This window comes from Rosa rugosa, chromosome 6, assembly GCF_958449725.1.
Source record: "Rosa rugosa chromosome 6, drRosRugo1.1, whole genome shotgun sequence".
Classification (NCBI taxonomy): Eukaryota; Viridiplantae; Streptophyta; class Magnoliopsida; order Rosales; family Rosaceae; genus Rosa; species Rosa rugosa.
Genome location: NC_084825.1, coordinates 54,417,171 through 54,437,834, shown reverse-complemented (window position 1 = coordinate 54,437,834; position 20,664 = coordinate 54,417,171). Strand labels below are relative to the sequence as shown.

Genomic DNA, 20,664 nt, shown 5'->3' with positions numbered 1-20,664 from the left:
CCGGACCAGCAAGTGCAGCTTCCTCTGCCAAATGTATTGGCAAGTGAATCATTACATCAAAAAATGATGGGGGCATCATCTTCTCCATTTGACAAAGCACCATAGCTATCCTTCTCTTCAGATCAAGAAAATGCTCAACTGAACCATTTTTGCTGCAAAGATGTCGGAAAAAAGCACTTAACTCCATCAACACCTTCGCAGCAGCAGAAGGAAGTGACCTTCGAACCATCAAGGGGAGGAGTTGCTGCATGATTACATGACAGTCGTGACTTTTTAATCCATGAATAGTCCGCTCCTTTACATTCACATGTCGGGCTATATTTGATGAATAATTGTCAGGTACTCTTATAGATGCTAGTATCATGCAGAATAGCTCTTTCTCCCAACTCGTCATGGTGTATTCGGCCAAAGGCAATTCAGTTTTATTTCCCTCTGTGACCGGCCACAAATCAGGCTTTATCCCCATCAATTGCATGTCCAATCGTGCCTTAATTGTATCCTTGTTTTTGGTGGAAGCTTCCAACAAGGTTCCTAATAAGCTCTCACACACATTTTTCTCGACATGCATTACGTCGAGATTGTGCCGAATGAGTAGATGTTCCCAGTACGGCAACTCGAAAAAAATGCTCCTCTTTTTCCATGGCCCTTCAGTGGAGACTGGTTGAGCAGGTCTCTTTTGCCCAACCTTGGGTGGTGGGGGCTTACCAAACTTAAACCTGAGTTTAGATAAGCGTCGAAGACAAAAGGATCCTGTCATTGGAGTGGGAGCACGATCTGTTTCAGCAGACAAATTAAATGATTTTCGATAGCGACGGAATCTGTGTAGAAGTGGCAGGAAACGGCGGTGTGCCATGTAGACATGCTTTTTTCCATGGGGTAGCCATGTTGATCTTGTGTTGTAGTTGCAGTTAGGACATGCTAACTTGCCCTTGGTACTCCAACCGGACAAATTTGCATATGCCGGAAAGTCATTGATTGTCCACATCACTGCAGCCCGCATATTGAATGTTTCTTTCTTGAATGCATCATAGGTGGGGATACCATTCTCCCACAAACTCTTAAGCTCATCAATTAAAGGTTCCAGGTACACATCAATGTCATTACCAGGAGAACGGGGCCCTGGGATCAAGAGAGCCATCATCATATAAGGTTGCTTCATGCACTTCCAGGGAGGCAAATTATAAACTGTCAGAATGACTGGCCATGTACTGTGTGAGGAACTCATATCACCAAATGGATTGAATCCATCGCTAGCCAAACCAAGCCTCACATTACGCCCTTCTCTACCAAAGTCTGGAAATTTCGTATCCAAATGCTTCCAGGCTTGTGAATCAGCAGGGTGCCTCAAATTACCATCAGAAGGGCGCTTATCGGAATGCCATGCCATGTCTTCAGCAGTATACTGGGACATATACAAACGCTGCAACCGAGGAGTTATCGGAAAATAGCTCAATACCTTCTGAGCTACCCTTTTCTTCTTACTGTTGCTGTTGTTTCCAATCTCCTCTGTATATCGGCTTGTCCCACAAGTAAGACATGCATCTAACGAACTGTTTTGTTTCCAATACAGCATGCAGTCATTACGACATGCATCGATCTTTTCACACTTCAGCTCAAATGCTTTGACTATCTTTTTTGTCCTATAGAAGTTGCTAGGCAATGTCTCCCCTTCCGGGAGAATTTTTTTAATCAGCTTCAGCCACGCAGATACAGATACATCACTCTGGCCATATAAACACTTGTTCTGGAATACTTCTATAAGAAATTCCAGTTTTTTCATTGCTCTGCAACCTGGATATAAGTCCTGATTGGCTTCTTCCAGCAACAGTCGAAAACGATGAACATCATCTGGCATAGGTTGGGGTGGACCATGGTTCTCATTCTCAGAAGTGGGAGCATTGTTCTCATTCTCACATGGACCTTCCTGTCCATCTATGCTTGGGAAAAGATCATGTATCATGTCAGCCATGCCAGAAGTAGTATCTTCTCCATAGGTCGCACACACAGGCTGTTGAACACCGAATGCTTCACCATGCCACACCCAAGGACCATCTATGTAAGAATGGGCAATACCTTCAACCACCAAGTGGTCATAGACAGTATCCCCGTCATGCCACTCCCCATTTACACATGATCTGCAAGGACATTTGATGTTTCCATGAAAAGATGCAACTGCTAAGACGTGTGAGATCCAGCCTCGTAATCGTAACTTGTAATCTGCACTACCCCTCTTCAATCTTACCCAACTCTTGTCCATATTGTCTGACAAACATATGAAGAATAACACTGTAACAAAGTTCAAACTAAAGTGCAAACCATAAGGAACCTATTTATGGGGCAAATGGCATATTTATGACATACAGCAGCCTTACAGATTTCAGGTAATCATATCATCCTCATTACTTAGATGCTACGCATAAAGAGGGAGTGGTAAGCTCTTGCAGATACAACTCGAACTCTGATTCAATGTTCTTGGTGGTTTCGGAATTGATCATTCACAAATACCTGAAATCCAAATTTATCATGACAACACTCACTAATTAAGACTGTACAATTTACCACCAAACTGGAAGTTGCAAGTACATAAGAAAAGGTATACAATTTTATGATTTATAAACTATGTAGCTTGACTCCTTGCATAAGACAGGTGGGGAGTGTATATATGAATAATAACAAAGCTCTGGGTTGCTGAGACCTGAGGCCCTGCAAAATTCATTGCTGTAAATGGGGGGAAGACCTCTAGAAGGCTTTGGTTACATTTAACTATAAATAGTTTGGGAAGACTAAGTTTATTTTTCATTCGGAAAACATAACTCTTACACTGTTGTAGTTCGATAACCAAATAACGGGATCATCAGAAAAAAAGTTGGGAATCCAACAATCATACAAGCCTGAGAAACCTACTGGACAACTCAGTTGTCTAAAAGATTTGGATATATGTGTGTATGTATATATATAGATATATGAAAAAAATACTTGGCCAGAAGATTATTGCAATACCAGTTAGAGCTGCTCCAGAAGACAAGAGTTGAATTGAATCCCTTGGATTACCAATTTGAACTTCTACATGTCAGGTTGGTATTGAGATCGGCTATTGAAGAAGCCGGACGACATTAAAAGCCCAGTTTGAAACAGAGAGAGGAAAAGGTATTCTGTCTTGTTTATTGATTTTTTTTCTTTGGCTGAAAGGAGAAGATATAGTATAGGTCGTAGAAGCATTAACCAAAACGCTGCGTTTTGGTCATGTAAAGAGCACAAATATGAGTCGAAAACAAAAAAACCAAAAACAAAAAAACAAACAGATGAGAGGATTGATAGAGCACGAACGAGGCTTAGGGAGAGACGGAGAGTGTTGCAGAGAATTGGTTTTGGGTCTCATGTTCTCTGCATGTGGTGATTGAACTTCGTCGACGAGAGAGACAGAGCATGATAGGATGTTTCAAAAAGGGTACTTGCTGGGTTTCTTTCAAAGAATATCTCCAAACTCAATCTAGATCTTTGTATGTCACTGATTATGGGGTTGGGTGATGCAGGGGTTGCTGAGATTGTTATGGATTTTTGAGCTTCTGGATTTTCAATCAGAATGAAAGCAGTATCGAAACAATTTGAAGCTAGAACAGGCGAAGGAAGGTATTGCCTTCTACTCTTGCTGTGCGTTTGTTCTTCTTTTAGGCTGTTTGTACGAGCTATAGATTGCCCTCTGGGTTGCCGAATTGATTGTGATTAATCGACAACACACTCAATGGTGTGGAAAATGTATTATGTCTTTTAAAAAGGATTATTTTTTCTACACAAATTAACGAAGCAGTCTTAGGCTAAATAACTTTTGCATGTTCTTCTTGTTTGTTTGGCCATTGGGATTTACACTTGCATTATGATGTAATTAAGAGCAGCCCATGAAAAAATAGTAGGTTCTTATTTCATTGTGGTACCAGTATTTAGAAGCTAAGAAGCTTTTCTTTGTCAATACTACGTCTTCTACTGCAAGGATTAATTTGATTAATTAGTGCTGTTTTTCATGTGGATCAATTTGCACCGACTATGTCTTGTAGTTCGGTCTTCAGAGAGCTGAGAAAATATCAGAAAGATTGTTGTAACTGGTGCGGACACTCACATCGTCAGAAGAAAGAAAAACAGCATCAATCAGTTGGTGCCACCAAACTGGTATTGAATAGTTTGATACAAAGAAATGACCAGGAAATAGAAATGAGCACGTGTTTAATGTTTGGCATACATTAATCTCGTGAGTCATCTGATTCTGTGCAGGAATTACTTAACAAAGATGGATAATAGAGCTGTTCGACATCCAACTTTTGCTTATGAAGTTGTGAAGTTGTAAATTTACAAAATCTTTGAGATTATCTCAACATATAGAAGAATTTTCGTTAATCATGTCAATTTTAATTTCAGTAATAAATATAGCTAGGCTATTTTTTAGTATCGAACTGTGCATTGAATGCTTCTGCAAGGTAGTTGTTACTGGTACATACACAGCTTCGTCAAGTGATTGTGCTACTCTTTTCGTAGTTGCATACAAAACTTTAAATTGATGGAGTTTTCTCTGTTCTGCGTGTGCCAACTACCGAGACCAATCGGCCATACAATGATCCAAGTCAACCGTTGTTCCCAGCACAATAGGTAGGTCTACTCAGATCCCTACTAGATTGTGATTTTATCTTATGGTGTAAATGTTGTAGAAAGCAAGCCAAACAAAGAGGGATATGTTGCCTAAAGCCATATTCCAAACATTATATGAGTGCTACTTACCCATATGAGATTTTGGATTTCAATAATTTCCTATTCTTTCTTTCTTACTCTATCGGATTTCAGTGTAGAGTAATGCTGGGGCTTTGATATCTAAACAGATTAATGCACTTTATTCCTTATTTCTCCTCATTATAATAACAAACTTTACACAAAATAAATAAAATCATTTCTCACACAGCAGTTTGTTTGATTCTTTCTCAAAATATGATTTCTCCTTATATGATTTTTACTTTGTACTCTTTCCTTTCCTCTCAGGTCTTAAGCGTTTTTGGACCCACAATGGCTTTGTACTCAGAAGTTACCTTGAATGTTTGTTTGGGCAAGCAAATTACTGGTGGGGAGTTGTATTTTCGAGGTGTTCAATTTGATAATCATGTGAATTTGGAGACACTCTTAGAGGTATGCTAATCTTTAGGATCAAATTATTCATTACAGTTTTTATATGGGGGTACTTTTATGTTTGGTTTGAAGTACAAATTTGTTAAATTTGTTTATACAGGTGTTTGATCAATGGTCCATCGTGGTATCTTGCATTCTACATATTGATAAGCCCCTTCTTGACACTGAGGACCAAAGCCAAGTTTGTCTTTGCAAGCCCAGGAAAATCTGCAGACACCCTTTTCAAGTTAGTTTTTGTCCATCTTACATTGCGTGACAGTGACAATAGGGGTTTCGAAAGGGTTTATCCCCTTTTATATGGTTGGTTAACTTGAAGTTAAAATTTGACGTGTCCTGTAGGTACATTTCTGATGAGCATGTTCCTAGCCAATATGGAGGTTTGAGTGTGGATTATTGTGATTGCAACCCAGAATTCACGATTGCTGATCCAGTCTCTGAAGTAACCGTCAAAGCGGGGATGAAGAAGACTCTGGAAATTATAATTTATGAGGTTAGATTACTTCTTCTTTGTTGTTCTATTATTATTTGATATATACTATCTATTTGCAATTATGAGGTTTCTGTTTGTGGTTGCAATAATGAGGTATTTGGTTGTGTGGTGGAGTTTCACATGTATTTTGGGATCATGATAGAAATCAAAGACGTTTTAATTCAAGTTTAGAACCTCAGAGAACAGCTTAGGAAAGTTAAACTAATTGGTAACCAGAATGTAGGTATTTATAAGATGGTAGATATTGGTGATTATAACGGAATGCTGAATGGAAAAACTACATTAACTTGATGCTTCGTACAACACAGAACAGGAGCTTCTTTATGTCTTCAGAAGCTCACATAGGAAAGGAAGCATAAAACCCTAATGCACAAGAAGTAGTAGAAACTAACACATAGATAATAGAACAACACATTGGCTTTTACGGGGTGGTATACCTAGTTGGCAAACACTAAAAAGTAGCTACAAAACAGTTGGCTACCTCCATAAACAGGTGATTTCCCTAGCTTAGCCTCACCAGCCCCAAAAGCACTGATCATCAACCTTCTTCTTCATCAGTAGCGGTATCATAGGGATGTGGGGGTGTCTCAAGCTCAGGTGTATCTTGCTTGAGGTAGGTCTTCCAATCTGGACTGATGGAGTCAGGAATTGCACAATATTCACAGAAGGGATTGCTGGTTGGAGTCCCAAAGCTAGATGGGGTCAGGAAAATGGGTTTGTGGAGCTTATGGGATGGACTACCAAAGTAGAAGACAGGTAACCTGTTATTTTTAGGGGTTACACATTGGTTTGGGTGAAGTTCATGTGTAGGAGCTTCGATAGAATGGTTGTTGGTTGTTTGGTTCATATTTGGAGGGTTGTCAAGCTGGTTGGTCAGAGTCAATTCAATAGGTTTAAAGGAGTGAGGTGACTCACTTCTTGGGGAGGTAAATATTTCACTAGAAAGAGAATGTGGGTGAGTTGATTCAATCTCCACAGCATTCATATCAGGTTGTGTGGGAAAGAGTTCAACAAACCTAGGAAGGTAAACCTTTAGTAAAGGATTGGGGTCATTTGAAGGTGGTGGCATGATAGGATTAGAGTTAACAACCGATGGTGATTGGGGAGGGTTTGAAGGGAGAGTATTAGCCACCTCTTCTGCTGAAAATATGAGTTTTCTGCAGCATGATTTTCCTCCAGACATTGCTTGGGAAGCTTGGGTACAATAGAGAATGAACTAGTTGTGAGTTATGGTAAATAAGGACTGGGACTTGTGTTGTTTTTATAGAAGGTGAAGAGATAACCAGAAAGTTTTACTTGCTAACAACCAATATTAAATTCCTACAAGTGTGAACTGCATTGCCATACTTTGAAGTGCACATATCACTGAGTTCCCATTGCCTAGTTACTTTGATTGGATCAAATCAGTAGTCATTAGGTCTAGTCATTCATATATTCAATTGCAAGGCACTCAAAAGACATGTTGATGATGAAGTAGTGGTGGTAGGAAGGATTATTGGTTAAGGAGATTGCTGAAAGCTCTTTGTATTATTACATCTTTTGCTTTATATTTGATTCATGATTGCATGCAATAAATGTTGGTAATATGTGGAATCACTGATATGCTTATTTGAACTACAGAAATGATGGTAGGATTTCTCAATTGGCAAGTGTAAATCAAGGAATAATATACAAGGGAAGGTGGACTGGAAGCAAAAGCTAATTGCTTATTGAAGAACCCAGCAACTATTGTTAACAATAATTAAGGCTTTGTACCATTGTAGTCTAGGTTTACAAGCTTTTGTCTGAAATAATGATTACAAGGTGAAAATTGCAAGGCATGATGCGAAATGATGCCATGGCTGTTTCTGTTGCAGCCATCGTTTTTTTGTAAATTGTATATTGATATAAATGTGAAGATTTGAGTTTTGGTATTAAATATATACCAATTGATTGACCCATGCTTACTGACCCATGCTTTTTTATGCTCTGATTGACCCATTCTTTCAAGAAAGAGAGTGTATGCTTTGGTGACAGGTGTTACAAACATCAGCATTTTCATTATTTATTTAGATGTGATATATGGGCCACTGACTATTGGTGTCAAGCCCAATCGTTAACACCGTTTGTGTTGAATGGTGTATCACTATTTCTAAAACAAACCATTGCCTAATAGTGTCTATTATTGGTGCCCTAAGGCCAAATTTGTAGTAGTGACACTTTTGTGGTATGTATTATGTACTAGCATGCATGCATATTCATGCATGTAATTTATTTTCATTATGATCGAGTGCGTACTTGAATTAAGATATATGATCTATTTATACGTAGGTGGAAGAAACTCCATACAAAAGATTGTGTAGCACAAAGAACATCTTGACTGTAAATGGTCAGTTTCCCGGACCGACTTTGTACGCTCGCAAAGGAGACACCGTCATCGTCGATGTCTTTAACAGGGGCAATCGTAACATTACTCTCCACTGGTACGCATTTAATTGATTCTCTCAAGCTTTCGATCATTCATACATGTAGTACGTGTTCAGCCCATATATATATAACAAGCTACTCGATCATGATTAGGCATGGTGTTGACCAACCAAGGAATCCATGGTCGGACGGACCAGAGTATATCACGCAGTGCCCGATTCAACCAGGAGCCAATTTCACCCAAAAAATCATTTTTTCCGAGGAGGAAGGCACTCTTTGGTGGCATGCTCACAGTGAGTGGGATCGAGCCACTGTACATGGTGCCATCATCATATACCCCAACAAGGACAACAATTACCCTTTTGCCAAGCCTCATGCAGAAATCCCGATCATATTGGGTACGTAATTAATTAATCAAGGATCATTTTAATTATATGTCCATTCTAATCACTTGGTTAGTAAACAACTGAGTTGTACGTTGAAAATTGCAGGAGAGTGGTGGAAGGAAGATATAGGGAAGCTTTATACTCAAACTCTTCAATCCGGAGGGGACCCTAATAATTCCTCCGCTTTCCTCATTAACGGTCAACCCGGCCATCGGTATCCATGCTCTGAATCAGGTAAGCACTCCAACTCAAATCAATCAATAGATTATTGAAACAGAACACAAATGATTTCACTTGTTTCTTAAAACTTAAGATTGACGAGATAACGTCACTGTCTGCTGTACGTAGACCGCGTGATGCTAGTTTATTGCTTCATAGAAAACCTATATATATATATATATATATAATCGTTGGATCAATATGTTATTAAACTTGCTGCAATATTCTAGCTCTCAGATTATTTCACCTACTGAGTACTAAACCTGATTTGCGCAGAGACATTCAATCTGATAGTTGATTATGGCAAAACCTACCTACTGAGGCTAATCAATTCCGTTGTGCAAGAGATTATGTTTTTCTCCATCGCCAATCACAAAGTCACAGTTGTAGGGGCAGATGCTAGCTACACCAAGCCTTTCACAACCGATTATGTCACAATCTCACCTGGTCAAACCCTTGACCTTTTGCTCACTGCTAATCAGAAGCCTAACCACTACTACATGGCCGCTAAAGCCTATGTAGGTGGTGTTGGGGTTCCTTATGATAACACCACCTCCACAGCCCTACTGCAATACTCAAATCGCGGGTTAAAAAATTACACATACACCCCTTCTCCAACCCCTTCGTTTCCTACTCTTCCTGCCTACAATGACACTAATGCATCGGTTAATTTTTCCGGCAGTCTCAGAAGCTTAGCTGATAAGAACCACCCCATTGATGTTCCACTTAAAATTACAACTCACTTGTTTTACACAGTCTCCGTCAACTCGTTTCCCTGCCCGAATAATTCCTGCGGCGGGCCTAATGGGACACGTTTCGCCGCTAGCGTGAACAACATCAGCTTTGTGGACCCTAGCATTGACATACTACAAGCTTACTATTATCATGTCAACGGGGAATTTGGAACTCGCTTTCCAGATTTCCCGCCCTCGCTGTTTAATTTTACGGCGCAGGACTTGCCGCTGTACCTTCAGACTCCGAAACGAGGGACGGAGGTGAAGGTATTGGAGTACAACACCACGGTGGAGCTTGTGTTTCAAGGGACTAATTTGGTGTCAGGGGATGACCATCCAATGCATCTGCATGGTTACAGTTTCTATGTTGTTGGAATGGGGCTTGGGAACTTTGACAAGGATAAGGACCCTTTGAAATATAATCTTGTCGATCCTCCTCTTCGGAACACCGTTATCGTCCCTGTAAATGGGTGGACTACCATTAGATTCAAGGCCAACAACCCTGGTAATTAATTCAGTTGACTTCATTCCCCTAATTACCATATATTACATGATTATGATGCTGATATCAATTTTTTTTATGACTTTTGATGAGTAGGAGTTTGGTTTATGCACTGCCATCTGGATAGGCATATGTCGTGGGGCATGGACGTGACATTCATAGTGAAAAATGGAAAGGGCCCTCAAGCACAAATGTTACCTCCACCACCGGATATGCCACCATGTTAAAGCTACCTCCTAGCTAGCCCTCCATCTAATATTTGATTCCATTTAATAATGGGGGAAGAAGGATTGTGATCATATTTGTAATAATAGAGAAATTATGCTGAATATATATTACTGTTGTAATGTAAATTATTTACATTTAAATTTAGATCAAACGGTAGTTGAGCATAATTCACTTGATCAGTAAACTGACCATGTGAACATGATTGTAATTTGTGATAAGTATTGGCCTCCTCTTATATGTTCTAATTAAGAAGTAAAATATATAATGGGGCTTGGTATCTAAACTTGTAATTTGTTTCATAGTTAAGTTATCTTGGAACATGGCAGTGCTAGTTGATTTGTCCCAATGCGTTTACCAACCTACTCAGATAAAGAAATCGAGCTGAAATAACAATGCATTACATATTAAAAGAAAACATATATGAAAAATACATACTAGTTTAATTATTATAGGAACGCAATTGCAACTATTTGAAAAAGTGAAGAGATTAATGATGTATTGGCTACATATATACATGCCCTCCTTCTTATCAAGGGGTTCAAATCCGATGAATCTCAACATTCTCAAGGTGACTAGCTTGATTCGATCGTAATGAGATATTAATTGTATATAGGCTATAGCAAGAGGAATGATATTGCAGGTGATCGATGAAGTAGAACATGTTTAACATTTATATATAGCCTTGCAGCCAGATTTAGCGGCTTGAGGAGCTTACATTCTAGCAGCATCTGATCAACCAATTGGTGCGGGGTGGCAGTAGGGCTAAATACTATTTGGATACATGGACATCAATGACGTGCCTCCATGCTACAGCTATAACTACATATGTCAAATCATTTTACCCTAAATTGTCACTGGCTACGTCTACTACACATAACACTTTTTATGACGTTTGTTTGTATAATTTGCAAAGAAGAGGTTTCGATCTCTTGTCGATAGTAGTGTTATGTTGCTGAATATTGGACTAGTTATCGGACTAGGAAAGAAAAAACTTAACCATATCCAGTGGCGGAACTAGAGAGTTCTATTTGGGGGGGCCGAACAATTAAGAAATATGTTATGGGGGGGCCAATCTCATACTTATTGTCTAAATCATATTAAATCTATACACCAATTACATGTGCACATGTGTGCATCTGAAATGTTTGGGGGGGCCAGGGCCACCTCCCGCCCCTTAATAGTTCCGCCACTGACCATATCCTTCTGTATTTTCCAATGTTTTGCAGCTAAACCTATGAGTGCCAAAACTAGCCCACACAGTACTGAATTTGCATACGGAGCTGGCCTACTAAACCCTCATAGGGCTCCATATATTGGTTTGGTATATATGATCTTGATGGACAAGACTACGTAAATTTTTTGTGTTCACAAAAATACAGTGACAAACTATTGGAAAAAATAACCAGGGACAAGACTAGCTCATGCTCATCAAAATCTAATAATGAAACAGCCAATGACCTGAACTATCCTTCGTTTGCTCTTTCTATAAAGGATCGATCAGGAATTCGTCAATGGGGTCTTCTTCCATAGGACGGTCACTAATGTTGGATTGTCGAATTCCACATATAGTGCTAAAGTCGTGGCTCCTTCAGGACTCAAAATCAGTGTGAATCCAAGTGTGCTGTCATTCACATCTCTCGGGCAGAAGAAATCGATCTTTTGTTGTCACAGTAAAAGAGTTGGCCGATTGAGAAAGTAAATATAGTCTCTACGTCTTTGGTGTTGGATGATGGTGCTTTCGAAGTCAGGAGCGTCATCATTGTCTATGTTGCAGTTTAATTAAGAAGTGTGTCATGTATTAAAATGTAAGCAAAAGCAAAAGCTTAATATGTTTGCCAAGAGTTTCTGAAAACGAGAGACCTTCCTTATCAGCCAAGAGTTGAGCATCTTCTCCTGGGACAGCTCTCAGTTGATAGAGGTCAGATTTGTTACCGGCCATCATTATGACAATATTTGAGTTTGCATGGTCTCTGAGTTCGCGGAGCCACCTCGATCGTCACATTGTCAAATGTTTGCCTTTTGGTTATGTCATAGACCAATAGAGCACCAACAGCACCTCTGTAGTAAGCATTGGTAATGGCTCGGTACCTCTCCTGATCTGCCGTGTCCCATATTTGTGCTTTCACTGTCTTCCCCTCTATCTACAATAGATCGAATAACATCATAAATCTACACTCTGCATGCAATAAATACCGAGTATCTTAAGATGGAAAGTATACACAAGGCTACTGATGAGAAGAGCAGGCATATTCGACTATTTATGCAATTAACATTGGTTAATTATTGCTTTAGTTTCAAGTTTTCAACGTTCTTATCTAGCTAGTAAAGGACGGGACCTGTTCTATGAAGATAGGGATTTAAGAAAGACTTAACAGATATCATTTTGCATGCAGTTACTGCCTTAAATTTTCATGTCATACATGGTTTCTATCGTTCATCATAAGAGAACACCATACATAACCTACACACAACCTAGCCTTGACACTAAGCACTTAAACGTTGTATCTTGAAGTTAGCTATGGTAGTATCATAATCCGGTACAGTTAATGTAATCTAGGTTCAGATGCTACCGAACAAGGTAAGTAAAATACAGAATGCATGGCAGGCAAGGACGTCTTTACTTGAATCATAAAGCTACTCAACTACAACTACCGCCTAAGGGACTTTCTTTTCAAATAAAACATCTAATAACAACCACCAGTCCACCACCTAGTTTGGGAAACTTTGCCTGCGTCCACAGTACGTAGAGGGAGATAAAAAAATCTTCTATGTTCAAGTAAACTCTAATTTGTGTTTGGCCCAAACTCTAGGTTACTTGACCTAGTGGTAATAGGGTTAATTTAGAAGGATCTAGATTTCTATTCAATGTACGATTACTTTCCTTGTATGATTGAGATTCTATGTATTGTAATCCTCTATATAAAGAGGCCCCTATTATCAATGAGAACACACAACAATTTCCCCTTAATTTCAATTTCTCTACAACACGTTATCAGCACGAGACTCTAACCCTGAAAACCCTAATTTCGTAATCTTCAAAATCCTACAACCACCGCCCCACATATCGAAGCCCTAATCCCAAGGAGCCCAGAACCGGCGGCGGAACCACCGGAACCGGCCATCGGAAAATCCGAACCGGCCCCTGCCTTGAGCTTGCCCTGTGCCTGCCCTCCGCACGTCTGCCGAGCAGCTGCCGAGTCCTGCCGAGCAGCTGCCGAGCACTTGTCGAAGCCCCTGCGAGCCCCCTGCCGAGTTCTGCCGAGACGTGTGCCTGCCCCTGCCGAGACCTGCCGACAGCCCCACACAGGCCCCTGTCGAGACCTGCCGACAGCCCCGCACAGGCCCCTGCCGAGACCTGCCGACAGCCCCTGCACGAGCCTTGCACAGCCTCCGCAAGCACCCTGCAGCAGCCTCGCACAACCCCTGAAGCAGCCTCGCACAACCCCTGCAGCAGCCCTGCACACCCCGGCCTACCTCCGGCCACCATCAGTTTCCGGCCTATTTTCCGGCGACCCCAGCACCTTTTTCCGGTCATCTTCAACATCCCTTTCCGATCAAGATTTCCGGCATCTTTTCAAGGTAAACTTTTCTAAAAATTCCCGTTTTTGAAGTTTTTCAATTTCTTCTTCTTTTCTCGGGGACTTCCAACATCCCTTCTTCTACCCCCCTTTCTTCTTCATAGGGGAGACCAATAGCCAAACTGTGGGGGTTCGTGCTCACTCCAAGCTTAGAGCTTGTAGAGTCCTCCAAACTTAGAGTTTGTTGAGAAGAAAAACGATCGACCACATACATCATTGTTTCGATCTAATCCAAAACCCCTCTTGGAATCGGATTTTCTTGGAAGCGACTACGCTCAGAAAATCCCTAATTTCTTGGAAGCGACTACGCTCAGAAATTTAATAGTTTTTCATGGTAGCCTTTTTCGCTCCGAAACTAACCCTATTTTCTTATTGTTTTTCAGGATGAGTAACCTGAACAAGTTGAGCTTCGCTCCACTAGAGACAATAGGCGCAGGATACCACAAGTGGGTCCGTGATGTGCGCCAGCATCTTAAGGCTGATAGGATCCTGAGTACGATCCAAGAGCTTAGTCAGGACGTGCTTACTCCTCAACAAGCTGCTGCTTTTGAAGCAAATAAAGCTACGAGAGAGGCCAATGAAGCAAAAGCCATCATTCTCATGACAAAGCACATGAATGACGCGCTCCAAAATGAGTACCTCAATGAGGAAGACCCAAGAAAGCTATGGGTAGAACTCGAGCAGCGTTTTGGCAACGTCCGTGATTCCCTACTTCCAGACTTAGAAGTGAGATGGCATAGCCTCCGCTTCTGTGATTTCAAGTCTGTACTTGATTACAATTCAGAAGCACTTCGTATCAAATCCTTGATGGAATTCTGTGGACAGAAAATCACTGATACGATGTTGATCGAGAAGACTCTCTCTATCTTCCCCGTCTCTGCATTGATGGTAGCCAAGAACTATCGAATTAATATCAATGCTAGACGTATCACAAGATTTCATGAGCTTATTGGTGCCATGAACGTAGCTGAAAAGCACGATAACATACTTGTGAAGAACTATAACTCTAGACCCGTGGGAGCAAAGTCAATTCCGGAGTCTAATTATAGTCGCGCCTCTAAGAGAGGTCGCAAGGAGCGAAACACTAAGGATAGGAATAATTTTTGCCCTAAAGAGGAAGGAAACCGTCAAGATAGGCGTGCACGGAACCGTGGTGGTAAACGTGTGAGGAGAGAGGGAGGCCAAGCCTCTGGCTATGGTGGTGACGCCACCAACTGGAAAAGCCATCCCCAAAGCGCCCACCAACTGGAAAAGCCATCCCCAAAGCGCTCCTAGAGCGCCTCGATCAAGGGAACCTGACCATAATGATGCTTGTCTTCGGTGTGGAGCGTCCGGACATTGGGCTAAAGCATGTAATGCACCCCAGAATGTTGCTAATGCTTACAAGACGTATCGTGAAGTAAGGGAAGCAAATTACATGGAACAAGAAGATCAAGATGGCGATCTTGATCTAAGGGTGGAAGACTACAATGATCAAGACCCAGAAACTGGCGATTTTGATTAAGTCTTTTTATTTTCCAAGAGATGTAGGCAATTGCCATATTATTTTTGTAGTAGATGCCAATGGTATTAGTCTCTCTCAAAGTAGGCGTACTCAATGTAAGTGTGATGTCTAGGAAGGTTTTGAGATAAGTGGTACTTAAGCGAGCTTTGCTCCACTGACATCTCTCTACTCACCTGGTCACATTTGCATTGGAATTATCGAAAGAAGTTAGACGACTACCATTGTTTTGCATTAGCTAGTTTATTGGATTAGATTTTCTTTGGTCAAAGAGACAATGATGTAACTCTGTTGGCTTATGAATAAAATTTCGAGTTCTTTTCATTATGACTCCATTTTGATTCTGAGCATATTACTTCGTGACTACGATGGCTGGGCCATCAATGTTAATTCAAGGATATGGAATAGCCCAAGTTCCCCTTGCCAAATGGCACCTTGATTAGTGTCACAGAAACTCTCTATGCTCCTAGGGCCAATCGCACCTATGAATAGCCAACGGATTCCATGTGAAAACTCATGTAGAGAACGGAAATGAGTTCCTTTGCAATACCTCTAATGATTGCGAGCAAAGACGCATCTTAGAGAAGTTTATGTGTCTCTCTATTGGACTCTATGTCACTATTCGATCTATAAAATCCAATAAAGTTATGAGAGAAGATCTCTTGGATTTAGACACATATTGGCTTTGTCACGACAGGATAGATCATCCTAGTCATGATATGATGATCCGTCTATTAGAGACTTCACATGGACATCATTTCTTTCGAGCGAAACGAAGCACGAATCAAAAGTTGATTTCTGGACTAAGTGTGACCGACGCAGCTGCCTAGGGCACCACCTCCGTCCACCACCAGCCTAGGGCTGGCGCAGTCCCTATCCATGACGCCATGGATGGCGTCCATCATGGTGATGGCGCCCTAGGTGATGCTGCAATCACCAACTTGCTTCAAATAGCGTTTCAGACGCTCAGACCCAACCAAAATTCTCATTGGCTGCTTCTAAAGCCTCTCTCTCGTTTTACAAAGCCCGTTCCTTAGGGAAATTAGGACTGAGATCGTCCTATGCAAAGGATATGAAAATACTCATTATGTTCTTACATAGAATCCATGGGGATTCTATGGACTGATTCAACAAACTTGCGGACGTTTAAATATCTCATGATATTGGTTGATACGCAAACACGTTGGTCATGTGTTGTGCCATTGTCCACCTGTAAATGCTGCTTATGCTACACTCCTAGCAAATATCATATGACAACGGGCTCACTTCCCGGATCACCATAATTCCGTCAATTGGACTTGACGATGCTAAAGAGTTTACATCGAAGACTTTCGATGGGTATTGCATTGGGACTAATGTCGGACATTATATTCCCATAAACACACCCAATTGGTCTCGCGGAAACGACTACGATGGTAGTCCGGACATTGGTAATGCGCACCAATTTCCGTATATCCGCTTGGGGTGATGCAATATCGCATGCAACTACGCTAATTCGTCTACGACTCACTGCCACTCAATCTACCTCTGCGTTACAGCTAGTGACTGAGTACAAATATCGTACTTACGCATATTTGAGTGAGCCATTTATGTGCCAATCGCGCCGCCACAACGCTCTATGATGGGTCCTTACAGACGAATGGGCAACTACGTTGGATTTGAGACTCCAACAATCGTCCGCCACTTAATGCCCTTGCCAGGCGATCTCCTTACCGCTAGATTTGCGGATGTCACTTTGATGAGACAGTCTTCCCGTCGTTAGGGGGAGATCAGAACACGAATGTTCAACAGGAACGACAGGAATTGTCGTAGTCTGTCCTCACTATGTCTCATCTCGATCCCTGTTAAAGTGACGAGATCACACAAATATGCTGCAAACATGCCTGCAAGGAAGGACATCCCTACGAGAGGACGTAGCGCCACCCTACACGGAGGTAGGTATGGTGCCAACGCCATAGAGAGTGGCACTTTGGCGTTACAGGCCATGGCCCCAGCTAGGATGCGTGGGAGGTCCGTGGGTTCGAAGGATGCTTTGGCACAACCTAATCCTTGGATCATCGACACTCAAAATCCGTCTCATGAGTATCTTCCGGATTATGGTTATCGTTGGGGGACGCCTCAACGTCAGAACCTATTCCTGAATATAGAGCGCTCTTTGAAAATTACACTAGTGTACATGAGACGTACGTGGGATAGAAACTCCATCATAATTGATGATGTAGTCACGCACTTCGTTGCACATGAGTTTGTTGAGTCCAATGATATCGAACCACGCTCCGTTGATGAATGAATGCCAACGCAGAGAGATTTGGCCTAAATGGAAAGATGCGATCCAGGTTAAGATGGATTCTCTAACGAAGAGGAAGGTTTTTGAGCCAGTGATGCCAACACCTCCTAATATAAAACCTATTAACTAATGGGTCTTCGTTAGAAAGCGTGATGAGAAAAAGAGATGGCAATCTCGCCTTATGGCGCAAGGCTTCTCACAAAACACCCTGGAATCGACTACGATGAGACATATTCTCTCGTAATGGATGTCATTGCACTCCACTCCCTGTCAGTTTGGTAGTTTCCGAATAACTGAACATGCAGCTTACAAATGTGGTCACCACGTATCTTTATGGGGATCTAGATACGGAATATACATGAAGGTTCATGGTGGACTTCATTAACCCAAGTCAAGTGGCTCTAGACCACGGAGCGCGTTTGCAATAAGGTTGAAACGCTCACTAAAGTGACTACTTGATTGGGAAGGGATATGCCCGCGCGTTTCCATAACAAGTTTCAGATTCTATCGCGGTTCATGTTGGACATGATCTTCATTGGAAAGCCCTTAAAGAGTTAAGGGAAACCGCTGAACACTTGAAATCCGATTTTGAGATGAAGGATTTTGGGAGAACACGATTATATCTCGGTTTGGAACTTGAGCATCGTGTTGAGAGATGCTTAGGCATTTTGACAAGGTCAAGCCTTCAAGCACCCCCATGATCGTCCGTAGTCTTGATCCTGAAAAGGATCCTCTTCGTTCAAAGGATGATGACGAAGATGCTCTAGGGGCAGAAATGTCCTAGTTAAGTACAATAGGCGCATTATTGTACTTAGCTCCATGCACAAGACCGGACATCTCATATATTGTGAACTTGTTAGCTAGATATAGCTCTGCGCCAACGCGACGCCATTGGATTGGTGTAAAAGATATCTTTCGATACTTGAGATGTATGATTGATATGAGCTTGTTCTATCCCTACAGAGAGATGATGGATTCAGACCCATCACACACCAGGAACGTCGCCAACAGTGGCCTGCGTCTTCTATCCCCATCCCAAAACGACGTGTTTTGAAAGGTTTTGCTGATATTGGGTATCTCTCTGACCCACACAAAGGTCATTCCCAAAATGGTTAAGTGTTCACCATGGAAAAGACCGTGATATCTTGGAAGTTTACAGAATAGACCCTAGTCGCTATATCTTCGAACAATGTAGAGATTATCACTCTTCACAAAGTGGTTCGTGAATGTATATAGATTGGATCCATAATTACGCATGTTCGAACAATTGTGGTTTGAAGTCTACCACAGATGAGCCTACAAGTATTTAGGATAATGCTACTTGTTTTGAACAAATGAGGCAAGGCTACATCAAAAGCGACAACACCAAGCATAATCAGCAACAACAGCCTCTCCTCAGGATCAAAGTGAACTATGTTCGATCTAGGGACAGTGTGGCAGACTTGCTCACTAAGTCATTGCCTAAATTCCACTTTCGAGAGACATGTTGGTAGCATCGTTTGCGGAAGTTACCCGAACTCCCATGGCCGTAGTCATCAGGGGGAGATGCAGACATCAGGGGGAGATGTCTACATGTATGGTCTCGAAACATGAAGGGTGTGTTGTGCTCTTTTTCCCCTTCGACCGAGGTTATTTTTGTCCCACTGGGTTTTTGTTACTCGGCAAGGTTTTTAACGAGGCAACGAGAGAAGCATCGCGTTTGGGCAACACAAGGGGGAGTGTTCAAGTAAACCCTAATTTGTGTTTGGCCCAAACTCTAGGTTACTTGACCTAGTGGTAATAGGGTTAATTTAGAAGGATCTAGATTCCTATTCAATGTACGATTACTTTCCTTGTATGATTGAGATTTTATGTATTGTAATCCTCTATATAAAGAGGCTCCTATTATCAATGAGAACACACAACAATTTCCCCTCAATTTCAGTTTCTCTACAACACTATCAAAGTTCTATTTGTTTGCTTTATCCATGTGTCTTGAATTTAATTTGAGTTGATTTCAATCAATTTGAAATAATAAAAAAGGTGACTTATACGATTCTAATTCCTGGACTGCTCAGCCAAAAATTTGAAGGATTTCCCATAGGTACCTCCAAACCTCGACCTAACCTTACAGCCCAACACACCCTTGTGCTCTAAAGTTTCTCACACTCTCATCATTGTCTCATCACACCCTTTGGTTCTAGGTCTCCTTGAAACGACTGTTCTTAACATAGACATTCTCTTAATACCTCTATATATAACTTCTTTTAGACCCACAACTATGACCAAATCCTAAAAACTAATACCATCACACCAATACATAGAAATCTAAACCATATTCCCCGTGGACAATAAATATATAACCGAACTTTACTGTAAGATTGTTTTCCATTTAAAATGGATAAACGTGATCAATCATATACCAACATTGATGTTCAAGCTAGGACATTAAAATGCAGGAAATTGGAACTTTCAACTCTAGAGAAAGTCAGCAAACCAACCTGTACGTAATCTCTAGGTTGCAAATTCAACTCCATTAATGGTGGACTTGGACTCCAAACAAAACTCATTCCTCGTAAACCTGCTGGAAAGTGTGTTGGACTTTCCGACACCCGAATCTCCAATCAATACAATCTTGAAGAGGTAATCATATTCGTGATCGACCTTATTGTACGCCATATGTTCTACTCCTCACACCACCCCAGACCTGCCAGATCCAATTCACCCATAAATACCAAGAAAACAAAAATGCCATTAACAATCATAAAACAAGAATCAAAAAGCATTTTTGGTGTCAGTAAATTTTCCTAGACAAAAATGGAGAGTGATACAGAAGAAGGGAGACTAACCATAAAATAATGGTGTGCAGGATGGTGATAAAGAATGATTATTGGGATTCGAAAGCTCTGTTTTGTTGGCAATGTTATTGCATTGAAGAAATTTGAGGATACGGAGAAGAGAGAAGAGAAGAATAAGAAGAAACAGTATACGGATGAAAATGCACTTAAAACGGCCTTCCACGAACGGAACTCGGAGTGTTTGTGCATGTAAACGACCAACCGGACGACAAGGCCTCACATGAAACAACACGTGGTTATTGGATACGCGCGTCATAACACTCATAGCACCAATCAAACCAAAGTGAACCAAAGAACCAAACAGATGAATCAGTCCTTGGAAAACTACCG

General features: G+C 41.2%; 1 protein-coding gene and 1 pseudogene across 1 annotated transcript; one reads left to right on the top strand and one right to left on the bottom strand.

The window, feature by feature from the left end:
- The first annotated feature begins 5,046 nt into the window (after nucleotides 1-5,046).
- Nucleotides 5,047-10,470, top strand: LOC133717035 (laccase-15-like). The gene is made up of 8 exons (XM_062143657.1): nucleotides 5,047-5,166; nucleotides 5,267-5,392; nucleotides 5,483-5,656; nucleotides 7,967-8,118; nucleotides 8,216-8,460; nucleotides 8,554-8,682; nucleotides 8,944-9,906; nucleotides 10,000-10,470. Exons 1-8 carry the CDS (start codon nucleotides 5,047-5,049, stop codon nucleotides 10,128-10,130), a joined length of 2,040 nt encoding a protein of 679 aa, XP_061999641.1. The 3' UTR covers nucleotides 10,131-10,470.
- Nucleotides 10,471-11,412: 942 nt separating this feature from the next.
- LOC133718704 (ras-related protein Rab2BV-like) lies at nucleotides 11,413-20,467 on the bottom strand (annotated as a pseudogene).
- Between the last annotated feature and the right edge of the window lie 197 nt (nucleotides 20,468-20,664).

What these genes read in the sequence shown, in the direction of transcription:
- LOC133717035 (XM_062143657.1), top strand. Translation starts at nt 5,047, where the DNA reads ATGGCTTTGTACTCAGAAGTTACCTTGAATGTTTGTTTGGGCAAGCAA. An exon ending in ATTTGGAGACACTCTTAGAG is followed by an intron (nt 5,167 to 5,266) that starts GTATGCTAATCT and finishes TTGTTTATACAG; the next exon opens with GTGTTTGATCAATGGTCCAT. An exon ending in TCTGCAGACACCCTTTTCAA is followed by an intron (nt 5,393 to 5,482) that starts GTTAGTTTTTGT and finishes GTTAACTTGAAG; the next exon opens with TTAAAATTTGACGTGTCCTG.